The 18,671-nt window shown below is 61.0% G+C and overlaps 1 protein-coding gene across 2 annotated transcripts in view; it reads right to left on the bottom strand.

Moving 5' to 3' along the window:
- Positions 1-18,671, bottom strand: part of BCAR1 (BCAR1 scaffold protein, Cas family member) — a 36,818-nt gene that overhangs the window by 5,733 nt on the left and 12,414 nt on the right. Inside the window, exons 1-5 of one of the 2 annotated variants that reach the window (XM_032853946.1) lie at positions 17,893-18,111; positions 8,060-8,671; positions 2,254-2,415; positions 1,961-2,077; positions 113-1,207 (exon numbers count right to left, since the gene is read on the bottom strand). In XM_032853946.1, the coding sequence (XP_032709837.1) occupies positions 113-1,207; positions 1,961-2,077; positions 2,254-2,415; positions 8,060-8,671; positions 17,893-17,904 (1,998 nt within the window). In that variant the 5' untranslated portion in view covers positions 17,905-18,111. Of the gene's footprint in view, positions 1-112; positions 1,208-1,960; positions 2,078-2,253; positions 2,416-8,059; positions 8,672-17,892; positions 18,112-18,671 lie in introns of those variants that run through there. The other variant, XM_032853947.1, reaches the window with a different exon arrangement.

The following is an 18,671-nucleotide window of genomic DNA, read 5'->3' as shown; positions in this document are numbered from 1 at the left end:
TGTGGAGGGGATCAAGGTGCCCACGACAGGGGTAGCAAACTTAGAGACCTGAGGAGGCCAGCAGGCTTCCCCAGGGGGCTACCCTGGGAGTTGGGACAGGGCTGGCACTTACCTGCAGGTGGACGTAGTCGTAATCCTCCATCCAGCCCCCCTCACTGTTCTCATACTGCCCATCTGGGGAGTCCTGCGAGGTGAACTTAGGGGGTGAGGGCAGAGGCCGGGACTGGATGCTGCTGGCCTTGTCGAGGGGGTTGGGGTGCAGGGGGCCGCCCCCCTCTGGCCCCCCCATGGGGGCCTTGGTCCGTCTGAAGAGCAGGGAGGCGTTGCCGTGCAAGAAGGAGGCCAGCTGCTTGGCGTCCTCAGGCACAGCCCGCGAGCAGGCCACCAGGCGGTCCACGTCTTCGGGAGTGGTCCCCGCGCCTCCGCGGCCCCCCTCGAGGGCCTGCCCGTGGGCCACCAGCGTCTGGTACACGTCCTCCATCTTCTGCAGCTGCCGGCTAAGCTTAGCGTGCAGCGTGCGGTCGGACGTGTGCGCGGCATTGCCTATGGCGCCGCGGGCGAACTCCAACAGCTCGTGGACAGCGCCCTGCACGGCGGCCACGGCGGTCCGCAGGTCCTGCCCCAGCGGCTCCTGGGACTCGGGGGCGCAGCGCCAGCCCCCGCCGGTGCCCGCGCTGCCCGCCAGGTCCAGCAGCTGGGCAACGGTGGCGCTCACGGCCTGCTGCAGCCGCGCCAGGGCCTCCACCGCCACCTCCAGTTCCAGCGGCTCGCGGCCCGGCCCGGTGGCCTCCAGGGAGGAGGCCGACTGGCTGCTGCGCGTGCTGCCGGTGCTGGAGGCCGACAGCCGCTTGGCCTCGCTCGGGGGCTCTCGCTCCGCGGGCGGCGGCACCGCGTACACGCTGTCGTCGGCCACGCTGTCGTCCGCCTCGGCGGGGAGGAGCCGCTCGCGGGGCACGTCGTAGAGGGGGCCGGGGCCGGGCCGCCGCAAGCCGGGGGGCACGTCGTAGAGGTCAGGAGCGGGCGGGGGCACGTCGTACACGTCCTCGGCTGGCAGCGAGTCCGGGGGCGGCGCGGCCAGGACCAGCGGGTGGCGGGTCGGGTCGAAGGGCTTGGCCTTGGCGAAGGCGGGGGGCACGTCGTAGGTCTCCTCACGGAGCAGCGGGCCATCGGGCACGTCCTTGCTCACGGACGGAGGGACATCGTACACCTGGCAGGCAGAGGATGGGTCAAGGCTGCCTACCCACCCGCCCAGATGGAGCCCCCGGCGCGGGACTGGGCCACTCATAGAGACACAGCACCCGGTGTCCCGGTTCCTACCCACACAGGTTACGGTTAAGAGCCCAACTCTGGAGCCAGCCCTGAGCTCAGAATCCCTGCTCCACCGCTTACTGGCTATGTGACTTAAGGCAGGTGACTCAACCTCTCTGTGCCTGTCTGCTGAGCTGTCAGAGGGGAGAACCCACTCACAGGTTTATGACCAGGATTACAGGAGTTTGTTCACTGTGTAACTACAAACACGTGCTGAGAGGACAGCTGTGACACCACCTCACCCCCCTCACCCCCTGTGGTCTCTGCTGTGCGCCAGGAACCTGGCTGACCTGTGTGTTGTATTTAGAGTGACAACACCCTGGTTCACCCAGGACAGTGACGATGTGTTCCTGACGCCCCCTCATAGTTACTGGTCCCCGCTCACTCTCAGAAGGGTCCTGCTTTGAAGAACGGATTCTGTGGTCTCCTTGCTAATATCCTGTGTGATCCCCTCAAGAACCCGCGAAAGGCCCATGAGGGGGGTCTCTGTAGAGATGAGGAAGTGGAGGCTGGACCGCTCAGTCCGCACTTCTGTCACAGACTGAGGGGCAGAGCCGGGGCCTGCAGACATGGGTCCCCACCCCTGGCCCACTCTCTGTCACACCCAGCCCTGTATATACACCAGGCCCAGGCCCCCTCCTCGACTGCTTACCGCGTGGTGGGTGGACAGCGGCAGGCCTTTCTCCACACTGGGGGGCACATCGTATACATCCAGTGATGGGTCCCGGCCATTAGGACCCTTGACAGCCATGGGTGGCGTGTCGTAGACCTAAGGCAGAAAAGGTGTGGTGACACGGGTGCCAGTGCCAGGGCCACCAGAGGGTACAGGAAGAGCAGAACCACCACAGCACCAACCCCAGGACAACCCTGGCCGGGGCAGGGGTAGCCCAGCTCCCTAAGCTGGGCTGGGCCAAGGTGCCTCCAACTCCTAGACCCAGTACCTACCTCTTGGCCATACTGGCTGGGCAGCAGCCCCCGAGCAGGGGGCACGTCGTAGATGTCCTGGGGCCCCGAGGCCAGCAGGTGGCGGGGGATGTCATACTCGTCCTGCTCTGGCTGGGAGGCCTCAAACACATAGCCCTGGCCCACACGGGTGGGCACCACCACCTGTGGGCAAGAGCCATCTGTCACCAACCTGTCACCACCAGCCTGGAAACCATCTTCCAGGACCCACCCTCAGGTCCCCAGGGAGAGTCTACACACGGGGGCGGTCTCCAAGGGTGGGCTTGGAGGCCAGTGAGAGACAAGGGTATTCTCATCCTCTGTGTTCTTTACCCTTTCTTCGATGTGATACAGCATCTGGAGAGCACACGAACCCCCAGGGTTTGTCCAGAGTCGTCTGGTTCTGGCCAGGAAATGACAGTAGTCTACAGCTGGATGACCTGGGAAGTCCCAGAGGAGGGTCTGCCCTGGACTGAGATGGCGTGCCTGATGTCACCTCCTAGCTGACCCCTCCCAACTTGGGGGGACAAACAGAGACGATGGTGCCAGGCTGTGCCCACCTAGAGGTAGCCTGCAGGAGGTCCCAATGGCTGGGGCATGGTGCCTCCAGAAGCTGGTGCCCCTGCCCTCAGCCACTGAGCACATCCTGGGAAGACTCCTGAAGGCAGGCCCACCAAGGACTCCCACTCAGGGCCGTTCTTGGGCCCTGCTGGAAAGCTAGGCATGGGCGTGAGGGAGGGGTCAAGACTAGAGCCAAGAACCCTGTACTCCCTAGCATACCACACCCAAAGGGCCACCCAGACCATCTCTAACCCAAAAAGGGTAAGACCTAAGTCAGGGGACGCTGGCTCTGAGAAGGGGCCAACACATTCCCCTCCCTGGTACCCTTCCCTGGCCTGGCACCCAGGACAGCAGGCTGCCGAAAGCGCCCCACGACAGCCTCTTCTTTCCTGGCAAGCACCCTGGCCCTGCGGGGACCGGGGGCCGGAGTGGGGTCTGGGGTCTAGGAGCCACGGCCCAGTGGGAGGGGCTGGCAGGATCTAACCCAGCGCAGGGCAGGGCACGCCTCCCCCAGAAGGCTCCCTGCTCAAGCGCTCTGGGACAGAAAGGCCTTTTGTTCCCTAGTCAAAGGGGATGTCTGGAACAGAGTTGACTCAGGCCCTCCCCACACATCCCTGGGGGCAGCAGGCCTGGCCCTCGGGCTTGGTGCTCCCAGAACCCTGCATCCTGGGCCTGCAGCGGGCCCCATGGCACTGACAGCCGGCCCCGCACGCCCGTGTCCTGTGGATCTGCAAGCACTGGTTACTCTGGAAGCAGCAGAGCACCCCAGGCCTGGGGTGTGGGGACTGGCACTTTTCTGCACAGCCCCCGGCTTGGCACGGCCTCCACTGATGAGGCCTGTGCCTTCCTCCCAGGCAGCACCGCAGACAGTTAGCTGCTGGGGTTAGTGCCTGGGGGGGTGGGTATTCCCCGCCCACCACACCCCACCCCCAGCGTGTCTGGGAGCGGAGCTGGCGGCCCTCCCCAGACTCATCTCCCTCCTTGAGCCCCAGACTTGAGTCTCCTCCAGAGCTATTTTTAGCCGCTAGAACCTGCCAACAACAGGACAGGCGGGGCAGGCGGGGGCTGGCGGGACGTGGCAGGTTGGCAGAGCTTTGGGGTGAGACCTGAGGCGTCTCCAGGCCCTGTAGACAGCAGATGCCCCATGAAGAGCCCCACAGTGCATCCCGAAGACAGAGACAGTGGGGAGAACCGGCAGAGGGGCGCTGGGGCCGGACCCCGGGCCCAGGCCGTCGGCAGCCTGCCATCCGCTGCTGCAGCCGAGCCGTGACAGGAAGCAGCTGGACGGGCCAGCAAGTGCTCTCCGTCAGAAGGAAGCGGGAGGGCAGCCCCCGGTGAGGAAAAGCTTGTCAGGGAAACCTACTCTCCGGGGAACTGCTGAGCCCGCTAATCACAGGCTGCCCCACTCTGCACCTGAGGCCCCATGAGCAGGTCCCTGAGGTCCCCGAGGTCCTGGTGACACAGCCAGAGCCCGGGAGGACACACAGAACTCCTGACCCAAGGCCCTCAAGCTCCCACACAGACAAATCTCAACAGAGAGAGAACAAAGATACACACGAGACCCAAGCTGGGCTGGGCGTATGCAGAGAGCAGGGGTGAGCCCAGAGACCCCACTGGGAAAGGCCACACACTCTGCCGCCTTCTACCTGGGCCAGCCGGCGCCCTCCGGGCCGCTCAGCTACTGGTCTCCCCCCTTCTGCAGAATGGACATCACCCCATGTGACCCAGGGTGGCTCTGGCTCTGGCCCACTCCCCTCTAGAAGCCTCGGCATCTTCCTCTGGAGCACTGCTGGAGTGCTGTGGGACTGAGTAGGTGACAATCTAACCTCTTACCCAGACTGAGGGACGTGCTGGACGGGTCCCTTCCAAGCTCCTGGGCTCCCAGGAGGTACAGGACTGAGCTCAGCTGTGTCTGCCCAGGCGCCTGACCCAGCACCACAGCTGTCCCCTCAGCACAGCTGCGGCTCCTAACCCAGAGGCACTCCCCCACAAGCGACCTCACAAAACACATCCCTCTCTGGGGGCCCCATCTGCTTCTGCCGTCAGCGTCCTCCAGCTACCCCAGCCTGGAGGGTGCTAATACAGTGGTGTGGGGGTGCCTCTCTCCCCAGCCACACATGCCACTGGGTCCCAGGCTCCTGGCTGACCCTTCCCTGGCCAGCGGCATCACTCGCCCCTGGCTTCCTGGGGAGCAGGGCCTCCCACCCCACCCACAGTCCTGGCAGGGTCCCTCCTCACCCAACCTCACCTCTGCCCCGAACTAAGAGCCTCTGTTTCCCAGACTTCTGAGGAGCAGCACAAGGTTTATGAAAGCACAACCCTGAAATGTGGGCAAAGAGGCCTGTACCGAGACATTTACTGCCTCACTGTAATCCAGACCCGTGCGATCAGAAACGTCCTGGAGCCTGCCCCAAGGGGAGGGACAACACAACAAATCTGAGGTGCCCATTACAATCACCTTAAAGACCCAAGAAAATGCTTCTGACATCTGTGGGACTTACAGTCTCAAAAATGCAAAAGTCTGCATACAAATCTGTTTAAGACAGATAAAAAATATGCAAAGATAAAATGTGCCCAGATTTCCACTGATCACCTCTTGACTGGGCAATCTCCTCTCCAGGCTTTTTCTTTTCAAGACTTAATTTACTGATTTGAGAGAGCGAGAAACAGAGTACGAGCGGGGGGCAAGGGGAGAGGGAGAAGCAGATTCCACACTGAGCAGAGAGCCTAAAGCGGGGGCTCGATCCCAGGACCCTGGGATCAGGACCTGAGCCAAGGGCAGACACTTAACCAACTGAGCTACCCAGGTGCCCGTCTCCAGACTTTTTCATAGAGTATATGTTTTCTAAGACAAATGAGCACTGCTTTCATGATCAGAACATAAAAGCAAAAGCTCTCGAGGCTGCCTAGACCAGGAAAAACAAGGCTTCACGGGGAGGGCAACCCAGGCAACCCAGGCCAGGGCCCTCGGGACACAGTCCCGAGCAGTGCTACCACTGGGCCCAGCCAGCTGAGCCCAGATGTCACCTGAGAGCCAGCGCCTCACCTGGGAGGGTCACAGAACCCACAGCCAAATTGTGGGATCAGGTCCACAGCCCAGCACATGCTCCCGCTGCTGTTTCCCGGCCCACGCACTTCCAGTGCTTGGAAGGACTAGGGCACCAGGACCAGCCTGTCGGTTTAGGGAGGGAAGTGGAAGAGGGAAAGGGCATGCTCCCCCAGGGTGTGTGTGAAGCGTGGATTGTGTGTGTGTTTGAGTGTGACTGAGTGTGAGTGTGCAGGGGATGGACTCTGGCCTGTCCTGAGGCTCTCCAGCTGGGCACTGCTCCCTGGGCCTCCCCACGGGGCAGGTGTTTCCCCGGCAGGGCTCTGCTTCTCTCCCTAAAGCCACCTTGGGAATGGCCTGTCTGGGCTCTTCCAGTCCAGCACGGGGTGCTTCTGCCACTGGCCAGGCAGCTGAAGGAGCAAGTAGGGCAGGAAGTGTGAGCTAGTGACCCTGGTGACCAGGTTCCACGCGCCTCACCTCAGCCAGTCAGCCTGATCCCTGGCCGAGTCTCCCGGTCGCCATGCTGTGCCCCGAGGGCAGGCGACCCCATTAGCCCTGGACACACCCTGAGGACAGAGGCTCAGGGCCATGGGGGGGCGCCCACTCAGCCACTGTCTCTCCGGGCACGGTGGCTCGAGAGGAGGCATGGCATAAACACGAGGACTGGTCTGGGCGGCAGAGAGCGGATGCTCCAAGTTCAGCAGCTTCTCCCACGGGCCAGCTACTGCCCCAGCACCTGGCCTCACCCGCCAGGGCTTCTGGGGCATGCTGGCTGCTGGGGTCTCCCCTCTGCAGAGGGCTGAGCTGGGCAGCGGGGGCTGGGCGGGCTGAGGGCCCTCCCTGCTGGCACAGGCTGGGTTTCTCAAGGTCCTCCTAGATGAGCTGGAATGAAGAACAGCCATGGAGGGGACAGGGAGAGCGGGTGTGGCAACCCGGTCCTCCAAAGTATATGGGACACCTCCTCTGCTTCTGGGCTCCCAGAAATTCCACTCCCTAAATCTTCAAGGGACGTGGGCACGGAAAGACACAGGCCAAAGGCGAAAAGAGGCTGCTCCTGTCTCGGCCGAGAGTGGGCTAGGGGCTCCCTCTTCGGTCAGCCTCCTTCTCACGCGCAGATGGACTTGGGGGTACAATGCACAGACAGGCCGGTGTGGAGCCAAGGGTGCTGCCCCGAGAGCCCTATCCCCCCGCCCAGCATCCCCTGGCAAGAGCCCACACGGTGACCTCTGAGAGGCCCTCCTCCGGCAATCCCACAGGCAGTGTCCTCCCCACAGCCCGGGCGCCTGTGGAGCCAAGAACAGCGGGAAGATGTGGTCCACGCCCACCCAAGGAGCGGACTTGCACACCCAGAGGACTCATGGGAGCCCCTCGGCACAAGGTGGCCGGCCTCTCCGCTCCGTGTGCCTCCCTCCCCTGCTGGCCGGGATGCCGACTCGCTGGCTGGAGCTCACGCGGCAGCCATCCGGGCCTGGGAGATGCAAGCCCCGGGCTGAGGACGGTGGCGTTAACAAGACGGACTGGGGTGGGGTATGCTGAGACCTGTGGAGGTGCTGCCTCAGCCAAATGGTGACATGTGAGAAAGCTAAGTCTCTGACTCCATCTGCTCCTATGGATTTTTGGCCGTGCCTGTCCAACCGCCACACTGAGCTCCTTCCTTCCAGTGCTGCCCCCAGGGACCCCTTGCTCTCCTGGGTGCCCCCCCCACCCCACTGGGCCCTGTACCCTGCCCTCTGTGGGCCGAATAACATCACTAGAACATGGTGTGGGCAAGTCCCTTCTCAAAACCGCCCACCGTCAGGCAGGGGTCTGCTTGATCTGGAGCATCAAGCCCCCCGCTGGGCTGACCACCGCACCCCCGCCCCCAACCACTGTTTAGGGTTCATCTGCCCAGTCCTGCTGGCCCACCCCTTCCGGACTTCCAGGCCTTTGACGGACAGTGCATCCTTTGCTGGGGACACCCTCCCACTGGGGTCTGTCTGCTGAAGGCCACCTCACAGTCCGAGGCCAGCTGGGATCTCTTCTCTGGGAGCTGCCTGTCCATCTTCAGTAGCCAGATAACACAGTCCCCAAACACTCACCTCCTGTCCCCGCCCAGACCAAACATGCAGCTGTTGCTGGAGCCCTCGAGACCCCAAAGGTCTGGCCTGGGCCCAGAACCAAAGCCTGGGGATGGATTGCCCGCTCAAGCCAAGACAGCCTTACCTTTGCTGGTGGCTTCGTTCCCTCCCAGCTGCGCGTGTCCATAGATGGGGGAACCTGGTAGATGTCATGCCCTATCCCAGCAGCAGGTGGCACCTGGTAAATGTCCTGGGCGGGGCTGCCAGGCCCTGGGGGCACCTGGTAAAGGTCTGGGGCTGGGCTGGGAAAAGGGTGATGGGGCATTTGCTTTGAGAATGTCGATGTCTGTTTCGCTGGGGGAGACTGGAACTGTGGGCTAGGCCCAGGCGCTTGGTAGAGGCCTTGCTGAGTCTTGCTGGGGGTGGGCACCAGGTAGACGCTATCGGGCTGGGGCTGGTATGTGGCAGGAAGCATGGGCGTGTACTGGGCAGCTGGGGTGTGGAGGCCAGGCTGGGGTTGGGCCGCAGTGGCAGGTGGGCCAGGTCCGGGTCCTACTGGCTTCTTGTCATGCATGCCCACCAGGATCTTAAGGCGGTTTCCGGGCACAATGCCTTGGCGCCCATGCAGTGAGCAGAGCCACCAGCCATCCAGGCCCTGTGTGTCCCGCTCCAGCACGGTCATGATGTCGCCCTTGCGGAAGGAGAGCTCATCTGGGGACTCGGCCACGTTGTCATAGAGGGCTTTGGCCAGCACGTTCTGGGGAGAGAGGACACAGGGGTGCATGAGGATGGATGCCGGAGGCTCAGCAGACCGCCCAGCTGCCACCGGAGGCAGCTCATCTTGGCACTGAGAAAGGATGGTCTGAGGAGATTCTGGGGCCTCTGCCCCTCCTGCTTCCAGCAGAGACGCCCAGCTGATCCCAGCGTCTCTCAAATAAGCCTGGACACTATCTCAGAATCCTCCAGAATGCAGCTACCCTCTACACTCCAGGGATGGCACTCCACAAACTCTTGGAAACCACTACAAAGTCACGCTACAACCCACACCAACGCTGGGGAGGACAGCAATAGTGACAATGATGACCAGCAGGTTCTGGGAAGAAAACAGGATGCACACCCTCCCTGCTCCAACCCCAGGGTCCTGTTGCCCCGCCAGCCAAGAGGAAAACACGGGAGCGTGGGGAGGGGACCTGCCGGGACAAAGTGGTCATCATGTGCAGACCATATGACCAACTCCATAATAATTCCAACAAACCAGAACCAGCAACTGACGAGAGAGAAATACAGAAAAGCCTGTACCACCACCACCAGCAGTTACTCGTTACTTAGGAATTAATCAAGCAAAGACAGCAAGAGACCTCAGGGCAAAAAGTGTGGACGTTCTGCCAAAAGGCTCAAGGAAAAACCTGAATAAAAGAGAAAACACACCAAGTTCACGGTGGGAGGACTAAGCACTATGAAAGGCCACTTTGCCTGAGCTTACTTAATAAGTTACAATTGTAACAAAAATGCCAGTTTTCTTTTTCTTTTTTTTTTTTAAAGGAATTTAACCAAAGGAAAAGAATCCTTCTAGAATTAACGGAGAAAGAGAGGCCCTTGAATAAGCAGGTCAGTTCTGAAAATGAAATGCAACGGAGCACACTCTTTTTGGAGTATGAGGACGTGCCAGGACTTCGGATCAGCGAGCGTGCTGGGGACCAGTACCCAAGGACAGGGCTGGCAGACAGCCTTGCGGCAGAAGCCCCGCGGGCAACCCCTCACGGCAGCACCCCAGGACAGAGGGCAGGCCAGGGCTGTTTCACAGGTGGTATTAGGAAACTCATTCACCGTAGGAAGAAAAATCAATTCGCACACTCGCCTCAAGTTATAAACAAAGAACAATTAAAGACCCAAGAGTCAAAGATACAACTCTAGCTCTAACAAAAGAAAAAACTGCCGAGAATATCTTTATGACCGTGAAGTGGGAAAAAATTATGACATACAACTCTAAAAACAAAGACCGCAAAAGCACAAAACATAAGGTTAACAACGAGGTCAAACAGACAGATCCAACCTCACCAAAGCAAAATGGTTTCCACCGGGGGTAGGCGGGTAACACAAAGCTGATGGGGTAACAGGTCACCAAACGATGAGAGAGGGATGAATCTAGAATCTGCAGCATTCTACATATCAGTAAGGCAAAGACAAGACAGGCACCAATGGGAAACCAACAAGATACAAACAGCGTGTTGTCTAGAAGGGAAAAGACTGGCTAAGAGCACCACGGAGGCTGCGCAGGGTCCCCGCCGGCATGTGAGGACACATCTGCCACTCTGTTCTGGGCTCCAGCAGGTGTCCAGGTATCCGGGGACGGAGGCCAGCCACACCCCCCTGAGTTAGAGTAACAAGCCCACAACCCTTTATGTAAACGTTATAACCGTCCATGAAACACTCTATGTATTTTCTTTCCAGCAGGACTGCAGACACATGACACCGGCATGTATGCTTCTGGAAAAGGGACAGGCAACAGGAATCAATGAGGAAGATACAACAAAACAAGAAAGGGGCCTCATACGGACAGCGGATGGCCGAAGAAAAGCAGTACCCTCCCCTGGCCCTACTTTTTACCCTGTCATTCTCCTGCTAAATTTCCCAGCCACCCAAGAAGCAGGCACTGCCTCGGGGCTCTCTTAGTCAGCAAACCCTCCTGGAGAGGGACAGGAGCTGCACATGGCCCGGGCACAGAGAGGCCGCGTTGCTAAGCAGCCTGCGTGGGACCTGGGGAGGGCCTTGGGGAAGATGGGGTAGAGGCAGGAGGACCCCAGCACTGGTGGACACCAAGCCGGCAGGCCCAGAACCCCGCTGGTTCCTGTGTTCTCCATCCTCAGTCTCTGCCCTGCCGCTCCCCTCTGGCAGGTGCCAGGATCAGGATGGTCCCAGAGATTTCAGAGGGTCCCAGAAGGGGGTAGGAGGGAAGGAGGCACCTGGGTGACAGGAGGCCAAGGGCTGCTTGGGCCTCCCAGGGAGGGGATGAATGGGGATCAGCTGGGAACCCATTTCTCCAGAGCCACTCAGAGTCTCCAGATCCAGAAAGAGCCAGACGCTGGGGGCCAGGCTGGGGGTAGAAGTCAGCCCAGGTGGGCAGCTCACAGAGAGCACAGAAGGCGGGTTCACTCCGGCACCGTGGCTAGCACCGGTGCAAAGGCCCTTGGAACTGCTGGGTGCTGCAACACTGCCCACATCACGACTATGATGGTCACAGACAAATGGAAGCATTAACTACATGGTCACAAAATGTCACCTGAGCTTTAAAAAAATGGAGAGAGGGTAAGAATAACAGTGTGAATGTTTGGGACAATGGGGGATGCTTTCTCTTCCTGTTTTTCAGAATTTCTCAGTTTGTATTTAATGAGCATTTCTTGGCTTGGGCTTTGAAAAAATACACATCCTGAAAAAGAACAGCGGACTACCTCCCCAGCTCCAAGGCAGGATGGGACAGAGGCGGCTGAAGCGGGTCCAGAGGCCATAGCCCCAGGAGGAGCAGGCAGGGGCAAGGGCCATCCTGCAGCACTTGGGGGCCCATGGGCCCCATCCCCAGGCTGCCTGCAAGAAAAGCAAGTTTCCCAAATATGGTCTGTAGCCTGCCTTGGGGAATCACATCCCGTCAGGGGGCGGGACACCCGGTCCACCCTCCTCCCCCTGTGACCCCAGAACACAGAGCCACCCCACTGGGTCCCCCCCAGCCCCTGCCCTGGTGACCACAGGAAGTGCCAGCAGAGTGAGTCACAGGAAAATTCCCCTCTAGCCCAGTCAGAGGAGGCGGGGTGCAGACGGAAGGGACTGCCCCTCAGAGGCCCCTCACCTCTCAGGAGGGCAGCTCAGGGAAAGCTGGCAGAGGGGTCTCAGCCAGACCCCGCCAGGCAGTGCCGGCTGCTCAGGAAAGCTGGGGGGCTCTGCGGAGGGCAAGGTCTAGTGGGGAAGAGGGAAGGAGGGGGAGGGTCTGCCCAGGCCCAGGAGAGCTACCGGGGCCTCCTGCACCCAGGGTGGCCAGCCCCCACCCCCTTGGCGTGAGCTCACTGAACAGTCAAGGCCAACAACGGCTGCAACTGTATAGTCTGGGGCGGCTGGAGCCAGGCAGGGAAGCACCTCCAGGGCTGGGCACGTGGCACAGAGTGCCTGGCACCAGGGGCGCCTCTGTCTGCATCAGTGGGCGCCCCCACCAGGAGCCCCAGAGGCAGTCTCTCTGCAGCCCCCTCGCTCCAGCTGGCCGAGCACCCCAGCTTCGGGCCTCTAAGCCTCCCCAGCTCTTCCTGAGACACGTTCCTCCTTGCTCCTCCTTCCTTCGGAGTCGCTCAGCAGCGGCTCAAACCAGTCCTGGGTCTGGCCTTCCCTCTGTTGCTGGGTGACTCTGAGCAAGTCCGTGACCCTCTGTGAATATCCAGATCCCCGTGCTAAAAGGACAGTCCTGGTTTCACAGGATTGTTCCTTTGTTCCACAAAAAATCTGACCGGCTCCTGCTTTCTGCCCGGTGCTGGGCCAGGCTCTGCAAGACAGTGCAGGCCTAGCTTATGCAAGCCCCTGTCTGCATGGGGCTTACATTCCAGTGAAGCAAAGAGCAAACGATTTATTAGGGCAGGGGGCGAAACCGGGGCACCTAAAATAATGTGGGAGACAGGGCCACTGGACATAGGGCAGTCAGAGAGGACCTCCCCGAGGAGGTGACATTTCAGAAGACTCATGAAGAATGAAAACCAGGCACCGTGACACCAGCTAGGGGAGAGTGCACAGGCAGAGGACAGACAAGAGCCAAGCCCCCCTCCCATTAAAAAAATTTAAAAAGTAAAATAAAGAAAAAAAGAGCCAAGGCCCTGAGGGAGGAAGAGGCTAGAGGGAGACAGGATTGTGGCCCTGGAGTGGCAGGTAGGCCGGTACTGGCGAAGACTCTGGGACAGTGCCTGAGAGCTCAGGAAATGTCATCAAATGGTGGCGGCCCACAGCAGGTAAGGCCAGCCAGGGCAAAGCCCTCAGACCGCACCTGAGCAGCTCTACTCCGGACACACCCCCCAGGACCCAGTGTCTGGCGCCAGCATGCAAGAAGGGCCAGCCCCCAAGAGGCTGGGCCAATCAGGTGCTTCTCCCGACCTGGTAAGGGGGCTCAGCCGTGACCTCTAGAGGTGCCATCACGGTCTGGGCGGACACTGCCAGCTATCTGTGCACAGGGACCGCGGAGAGCACTGCCTGACTCACCCCAAGCTTCTGGCCAACCTCATTCCTGCCTCAGGAAACCTTCCACAGTGCCCCACTCCTCCAGGGACGTTACCAGGCCTCTTCTTGGGCACGCACTCCCTCGCACCCCCAACTCCAAGTGATGACCAGAACGTCTTCTTACTGCCTACTTCTTGCCTCTGATCCCGTGCCCAGGATGGGGGGGTGGGGCTGTGTCCTTCAGCACAGACCCCGCAGGCACACGAGCATGGGGCCTGGTTCTCAATGGGCAGGCTTAGCCAGAAGTACCCCTTGCAGAAGCTCGAATCCTAGCCTCTCTGGGAGCCGCCAGGAAGACCCTCTGGGGCTCACTCACCCCAGAAGGACGGGGAGAGAAGAACCCCCAGTCTGATGCCCACACTCCCCAGGCAGAGGCCGGCCCGCCAGGCCCGCTCAGAACAACACCCTGGTTGTTGCACACGGGAGCCCACAGGGCCGCCCCACAGACCCTGCCTGGCTCTTAGAATACTGCGCATTGTGTCCTTGGGGCCTGTGGGCACCAGACCCACCGGGCAGGGCAGGCTCTCAGACAAGGAGTCACTGGGCTTCAGCCACAGGTGGGTGCATATCTGGCGGACTGCAGCAGCCATCCAACGGCTTTGTGGGACTCTTCTGGGACACTTCTGGGACGAAGCCAGCTGCCTTGGGGAGCGCTGGATACGTTCTTGGTACACCCCCAAACCCTGACTCTGCTGGAAGGTGTGACCTGGTGGTTGGGACTGGTGAGAAGAAACATGACCGAGAGGTTCACAACAATAACGGTAACGACGAGCTCTGCCGGGAGTAAGCTCTTCGCATACTCGAATCATCCCTTTTAGCCTTATGGGACACCGATGCTTCCACCTTACAGACAGGGAAACCAAGCAGAACTGTGACCTGACTTGCTAGGGACACAGGAAGATCTGCGCCCTGTGATAAAGCAGAGCTAGATGGCTTGCAGTGATGCTTAGCTTCCTAGAAGCCAGGAGGGAGATCTGACAGGACTCTTCCTCTCCCCTGTCCCTCAGTCCCAATGCAACACCCCAACACACACACACACACACACACACACACACACACACACACCAGCCCCAAGCATAGAGCTTCACACACAGCAGTCACTAGGGAAACACTAGTTCCCTTCATACCCAGAACCATCTCACACTCGGGCCAAGATTATTTCTGGGGTATTCTGTTTGCTTGTCCCAAGGAGCCCCCATGGCTAATGGATACAGGCCCAATGCCCGTGTGTCTGAACGGCAATCCGCACCCACCACCTCTGCTCACTGGTGCCCTGGGAATCCCCCTGGAAAGACAGCAGCCAGGGGCAGACCGGTCAGGGTCCTGACCATCCCCTCCTACTCTGAGGATAGTCTCTTCCCTTCCCAGAGGTCCTTGGTGGAACTCCGTCCCAGCCAGCCTGATCATCACTCCTCTAATACACCCAGGAACAACTGATTAGCCAGGGTCTGGGCTCAAGTCCTCAGTGTTGACTACCAAGGAGCAAAACCATGGGCAAGCCTCTATTCCAGAGCCATCCCAAGGGGAGCACAGCTCCTGCCCTACCCACCTCAGGACAGGGCTGGGATCGTATGCGGGTCCTTGGCCCTCTGTCTGACACTCAGCACCTGGAGGGCAGCGCTGCTGAAGGAAGGACTAAGAGCCCGCACGTGCTGGCCACCGCCAGCGGCTCCCTTCCGCAAACACGAGCTCTGGCTGCAGCTGCTGAACATGCTTCCCTGTCCCCGGCCGGCTCAGCACTGGAGACAGCACCCTGCCCCCAGCCCTGCCAGGGCATCCCAGACACTGTCCCCAGGAGGCTGGCAGAGAAGGAAAAATGGCATGGGCAGGACCCTCCTGCATCGGTCACACACTGCAGATGGTGACCGCAAGCAAACCAGAGTAAGGGCACCCAGAGGGTGGGAGGTAAAGTCCTGGATCCTGCAGCCCACTCCCACTGCCAGCAACTTGGGAAGGGTCCCCAACCCCTCTAGAACCCTCCCCACTGCCACCCAGCCCAGGCAAGTGACCCAAGCTGGCAGAACCCTGACCTGCACACTTGACTACCCATTCATTACTCTCCTTCTCTGTTCCTGGAACCTTGCTGGAAGGACTCAGGTTCCTGGAACCTTGCTGGAAGGACTCAGGATTCTGGAATGGCTGGCTGGTTCACTACTGGCATTTGGTCTCTCGGAGAGACTCGGCATGAGGCAGACCTTCACTTCGGGGACAACACCAGCCCCAGATATGCCATCATAGAGGGGAAGAGGCAGAAGGAACAGCCCCAGCAGGGACAGGAGGGACCTCACTCCTTCTAAGACCCCAGTTTCTCTACCTGGACATCTAAAGCCCCCTGCAGCTCTGCCACTCTCCAGTCCTGAATGGTAACTTTCAGCAACCCTTCAAGCAGCACCAACCAACTCAGCAGGAATGGAGAGGGACACAATGGTACAAAAGTGGGGTTCTCACTCAAATGAAAGTGCCAAATCCCTGATTTCTGGGATGCACATTAGAGATGAGGGTCTGAGATGGGGCCCTGCCGCCCTCCTGCCCCAGGCCAGTACCTCACTCCTCACTTAGAAGTGGAAGGAATCAGGGCAGCAAGACAGAAGAGCCAAGGCCTCTCTCCAGTGCCAGAGGGCCCAGCCCTAACCCCCTCCTTGAAGGGCAACCACCCTTCAGCCCCTTATTTGGGGGCCCTGAGGGCCCAGAGAAAGAGAAGCTTGCCCAGTGTCTTTGCTGGAGAATGATCCCTATCACCCCAGCCCTACACCTTGTTCTCCAAGTGTCCCTCACCCCTCTGGGAAGCCTCCCGGGGAGCACACCTGGCCTCTGCTTCTGGCCGCCCCAACTGGTTATGGGCTCCTGGGAGCTGGGGGAGGGAGTCTTCCAGGCCCATGAGAAAAGGGTGATGGGAACTCCCAGAACAATGGATGCCAGGAGGGGACCACAAAAGCACAGTCCTGGACCCAGAAGGACCCCACCAAGTTGGCAGCCAGCAGAGCATGGCAGCACCCGAGGGCCCAGAGCACTCCCAATCCAGGGGTGGGGGCGGGAGAGCACACATGAGGCTGGGCATGCGGCTGTACTGGGAGACTAAGCTCTGAATCCAAGCCCATGAGAACAAGTACCTGTCCCTCTCTGTGCCTCAGTCTCCCCATGTGGATGACAACAGGGAGAGCAGCTGTCTCAGGGGCCCTTCCCACTCAGGAGGCCCTACTGCTGCTGCCCTTACTTCTCGCCCCTGTCCAGGCCCGAGGAGATGGTGCTGGCAGCCCACAGCCCTCACACCCTGGTTCAGCACAAACTGTAATGGCCAGAGGCTCCAGTTCTCCTTCTGGAACCAAGGCTGACTGTCCCGGCAGAACCTGGCCCTGCCCTGCCTCCACCCAGTTCCCACGGGGCTCCTTCGTGGCCCCGGGCAAGCGGGTAGTGGGTGCCGCTGCCAGGAGGGCATGTCAGCAGCTCCTCCCAGCACCCAACACACACCTGCTTTTCTAGGCCCTGCCACCCTGGGACCCCAGATCATCAGCTCTTGAGCCAGGAAAGGAAATGGGACACAGGAGGATGTGTCTCCCCGCCCCAAGGATGAGGAACATGTCCCAGCCTGGCTGAAATCTGGAGTCATGCAAACAGGGAGAGTGCCTCCTAGCCTAGACCTTCAGGGCAGGGTAGAGAAAAAGAAGCCCCATGTCCCCAAGATTGACAAGTGAGCCACTACCCCCACCCAGTCTGGGACCCAAGACCCCAAAATCTCCCCAGGCAATAACCCGCCCAGGGACCCCATGCACCCCAGCCCTCAGCAAGTCTTAGCTTCTCCAACTCCTTCAACAGTGCTCTGAGCTGCGCCTCGTGCAGCAGTGAGGGGCTGGGCGCTCTGGGGGGACCCCCAGTGGCGGCCCCGCTCCTCCCCCAGCTCCACACTCTGAGACCTCGAACGCTGGGACCCAGGGTCACAGTGTGGCCCTGGATGCCGCCGCCAGGAGGCTTCTACCTCAGTATTTGCAACCAGGGTAGGTAAAGGCGGAAAAGCGCCTACCCCCAGGCCGGGAATCCAAGCGCACACAGGCAGGGGGTGAATCATTAACAGACCCAGGATCTGCTCTCCCGCACCACCAACACCTCGGTCACCGCGCACTTGTTCGCTCGATCCCTAGCCTGGGTGCGGGGAGGGGCAGCGCCCCACGCCAAAACACAAAGATGGGACCAAGGATGGATTACCATCCCCGCGTCCCGGAAATCCACGCCTCCTCAAGTTCACGGTCCAAGGAATCTCTGACCTGTCCCTGTTGCTGAGGAAACTGAGGCTCGGAGACGGGTCTCGCAGGCCCAAGGTCACCCAGCAGGCGGCGGCCGGCAGGAGGAGAGCGGGACTTCGGCCAGCAACTTTCCCGGATCCAGGAACTTTCCGGCCGGCCAGCGGCCCCTGAGTCCCGCCCTTCCAACCGCCCCGTGAGCACACAGGCTCTGGGATCCTCCGCAGTCGTCGCCTCCGCGCGCTCCCCCCACGGCGGAAGAGGGGCTCCAGGACCTCAGACCCCTGCCCGGTCGCGGCCCTGCGGAGACTCCAGCGGCCAGCGGTTCCCAGGACCCGCAGGTCCGGCAGGAAATGCCACTCATTTAACTCTTTCCCGCTAGGGACCGCCACGGGCGCGGGCTGGACGGCCGCCTGGAAGCCGGTACGCGGACGCCCGCCCGCCGGTGCCCGGACCCCGCCCCGCGCTCCCAGACCCCGGCCGCGTCCGCCGCACTCACCAGGTAGTTCATCGTGTCCGGCCGGACTAGGGCCCCGCCTCCCCGCCGGGGCGCACACCAAGCTGCCCGTGCCGCGCTCTCTCTGGGCCCCGAGAAGGCCGCAGCCGCCCGGGTCCCGGCCTGGGTCCGACCGCTTCAGCCACCACGCTGGCTGCCACCACCACCGCCCAGAGAAGGTCCCAGCTCGCTCCGCCCGCCGCTGCCGCCGCCGCCGCCGCCGCGGCCGGACCGGCCCAGCCCGGCTCCCAGCATGCCCGGCCGCGCGCGCCCATTGGCCGCTCCCCATGCAAATGAGCCGCCGGCCGGCCCTGGGGGCGCGAGCGCGCGCCGCCCAGTGGGACCGCCCCAACCCCCCTCACGGGGCACCGGGCGCCTGCCCGCCTGCTACCAGCCTTCGAGGCTGGCACGGGGGATGTCACCTTTTCTCCAAATGCACGTCCCCCGCCCTCCATCAAGGGCGAGAACGCATCCTTCCTCACGGACTAAGCAAACTCATCCTCTTCTGGGAAGACCGCTGGGATTACCCCCACCCCCAACATGCGCCCCTGCAGCCCCCATGCAGCCCTCAAGCTGCCTCAAGTCGACTTCTGCCTTCACCTCCCACCAAACCCTGGGCATTACGCACGTGTCCATAGGACCGACCGACTCAGATATGAATCTATTAATGAGAAGGGGCATACCGCAGCTGGCAGAAAACTAATAATGACCCCCCTCACCAACTCTGGTCAGGCCCACCGTGAAAGCCCCAGGAAATGACGACTCAAGGCAGGGAGGCTGGG

The sequence above is a fragment of the Lontra canadensis genome, unplaced genomic scaffold, assembly GCF_010015895.1.
Source record: "Lontra canadensis isolate GAN:19392208 unplaced genomic scaffold, GSC_riverotter_1.0 scaffold8, whole genome shotgun sequence".
Lineage (NCBI taxonomy): Eukaryota > Metazoa > Chordata > Mammalia > Carnivora > Mustelidae > Lontra > Lontra canadensis.
The sequence above is the reverse complement of the archived record's forward strand: the minus strand, read 5'-3'. Positions and strand labels throughout refer to the sequence as shown.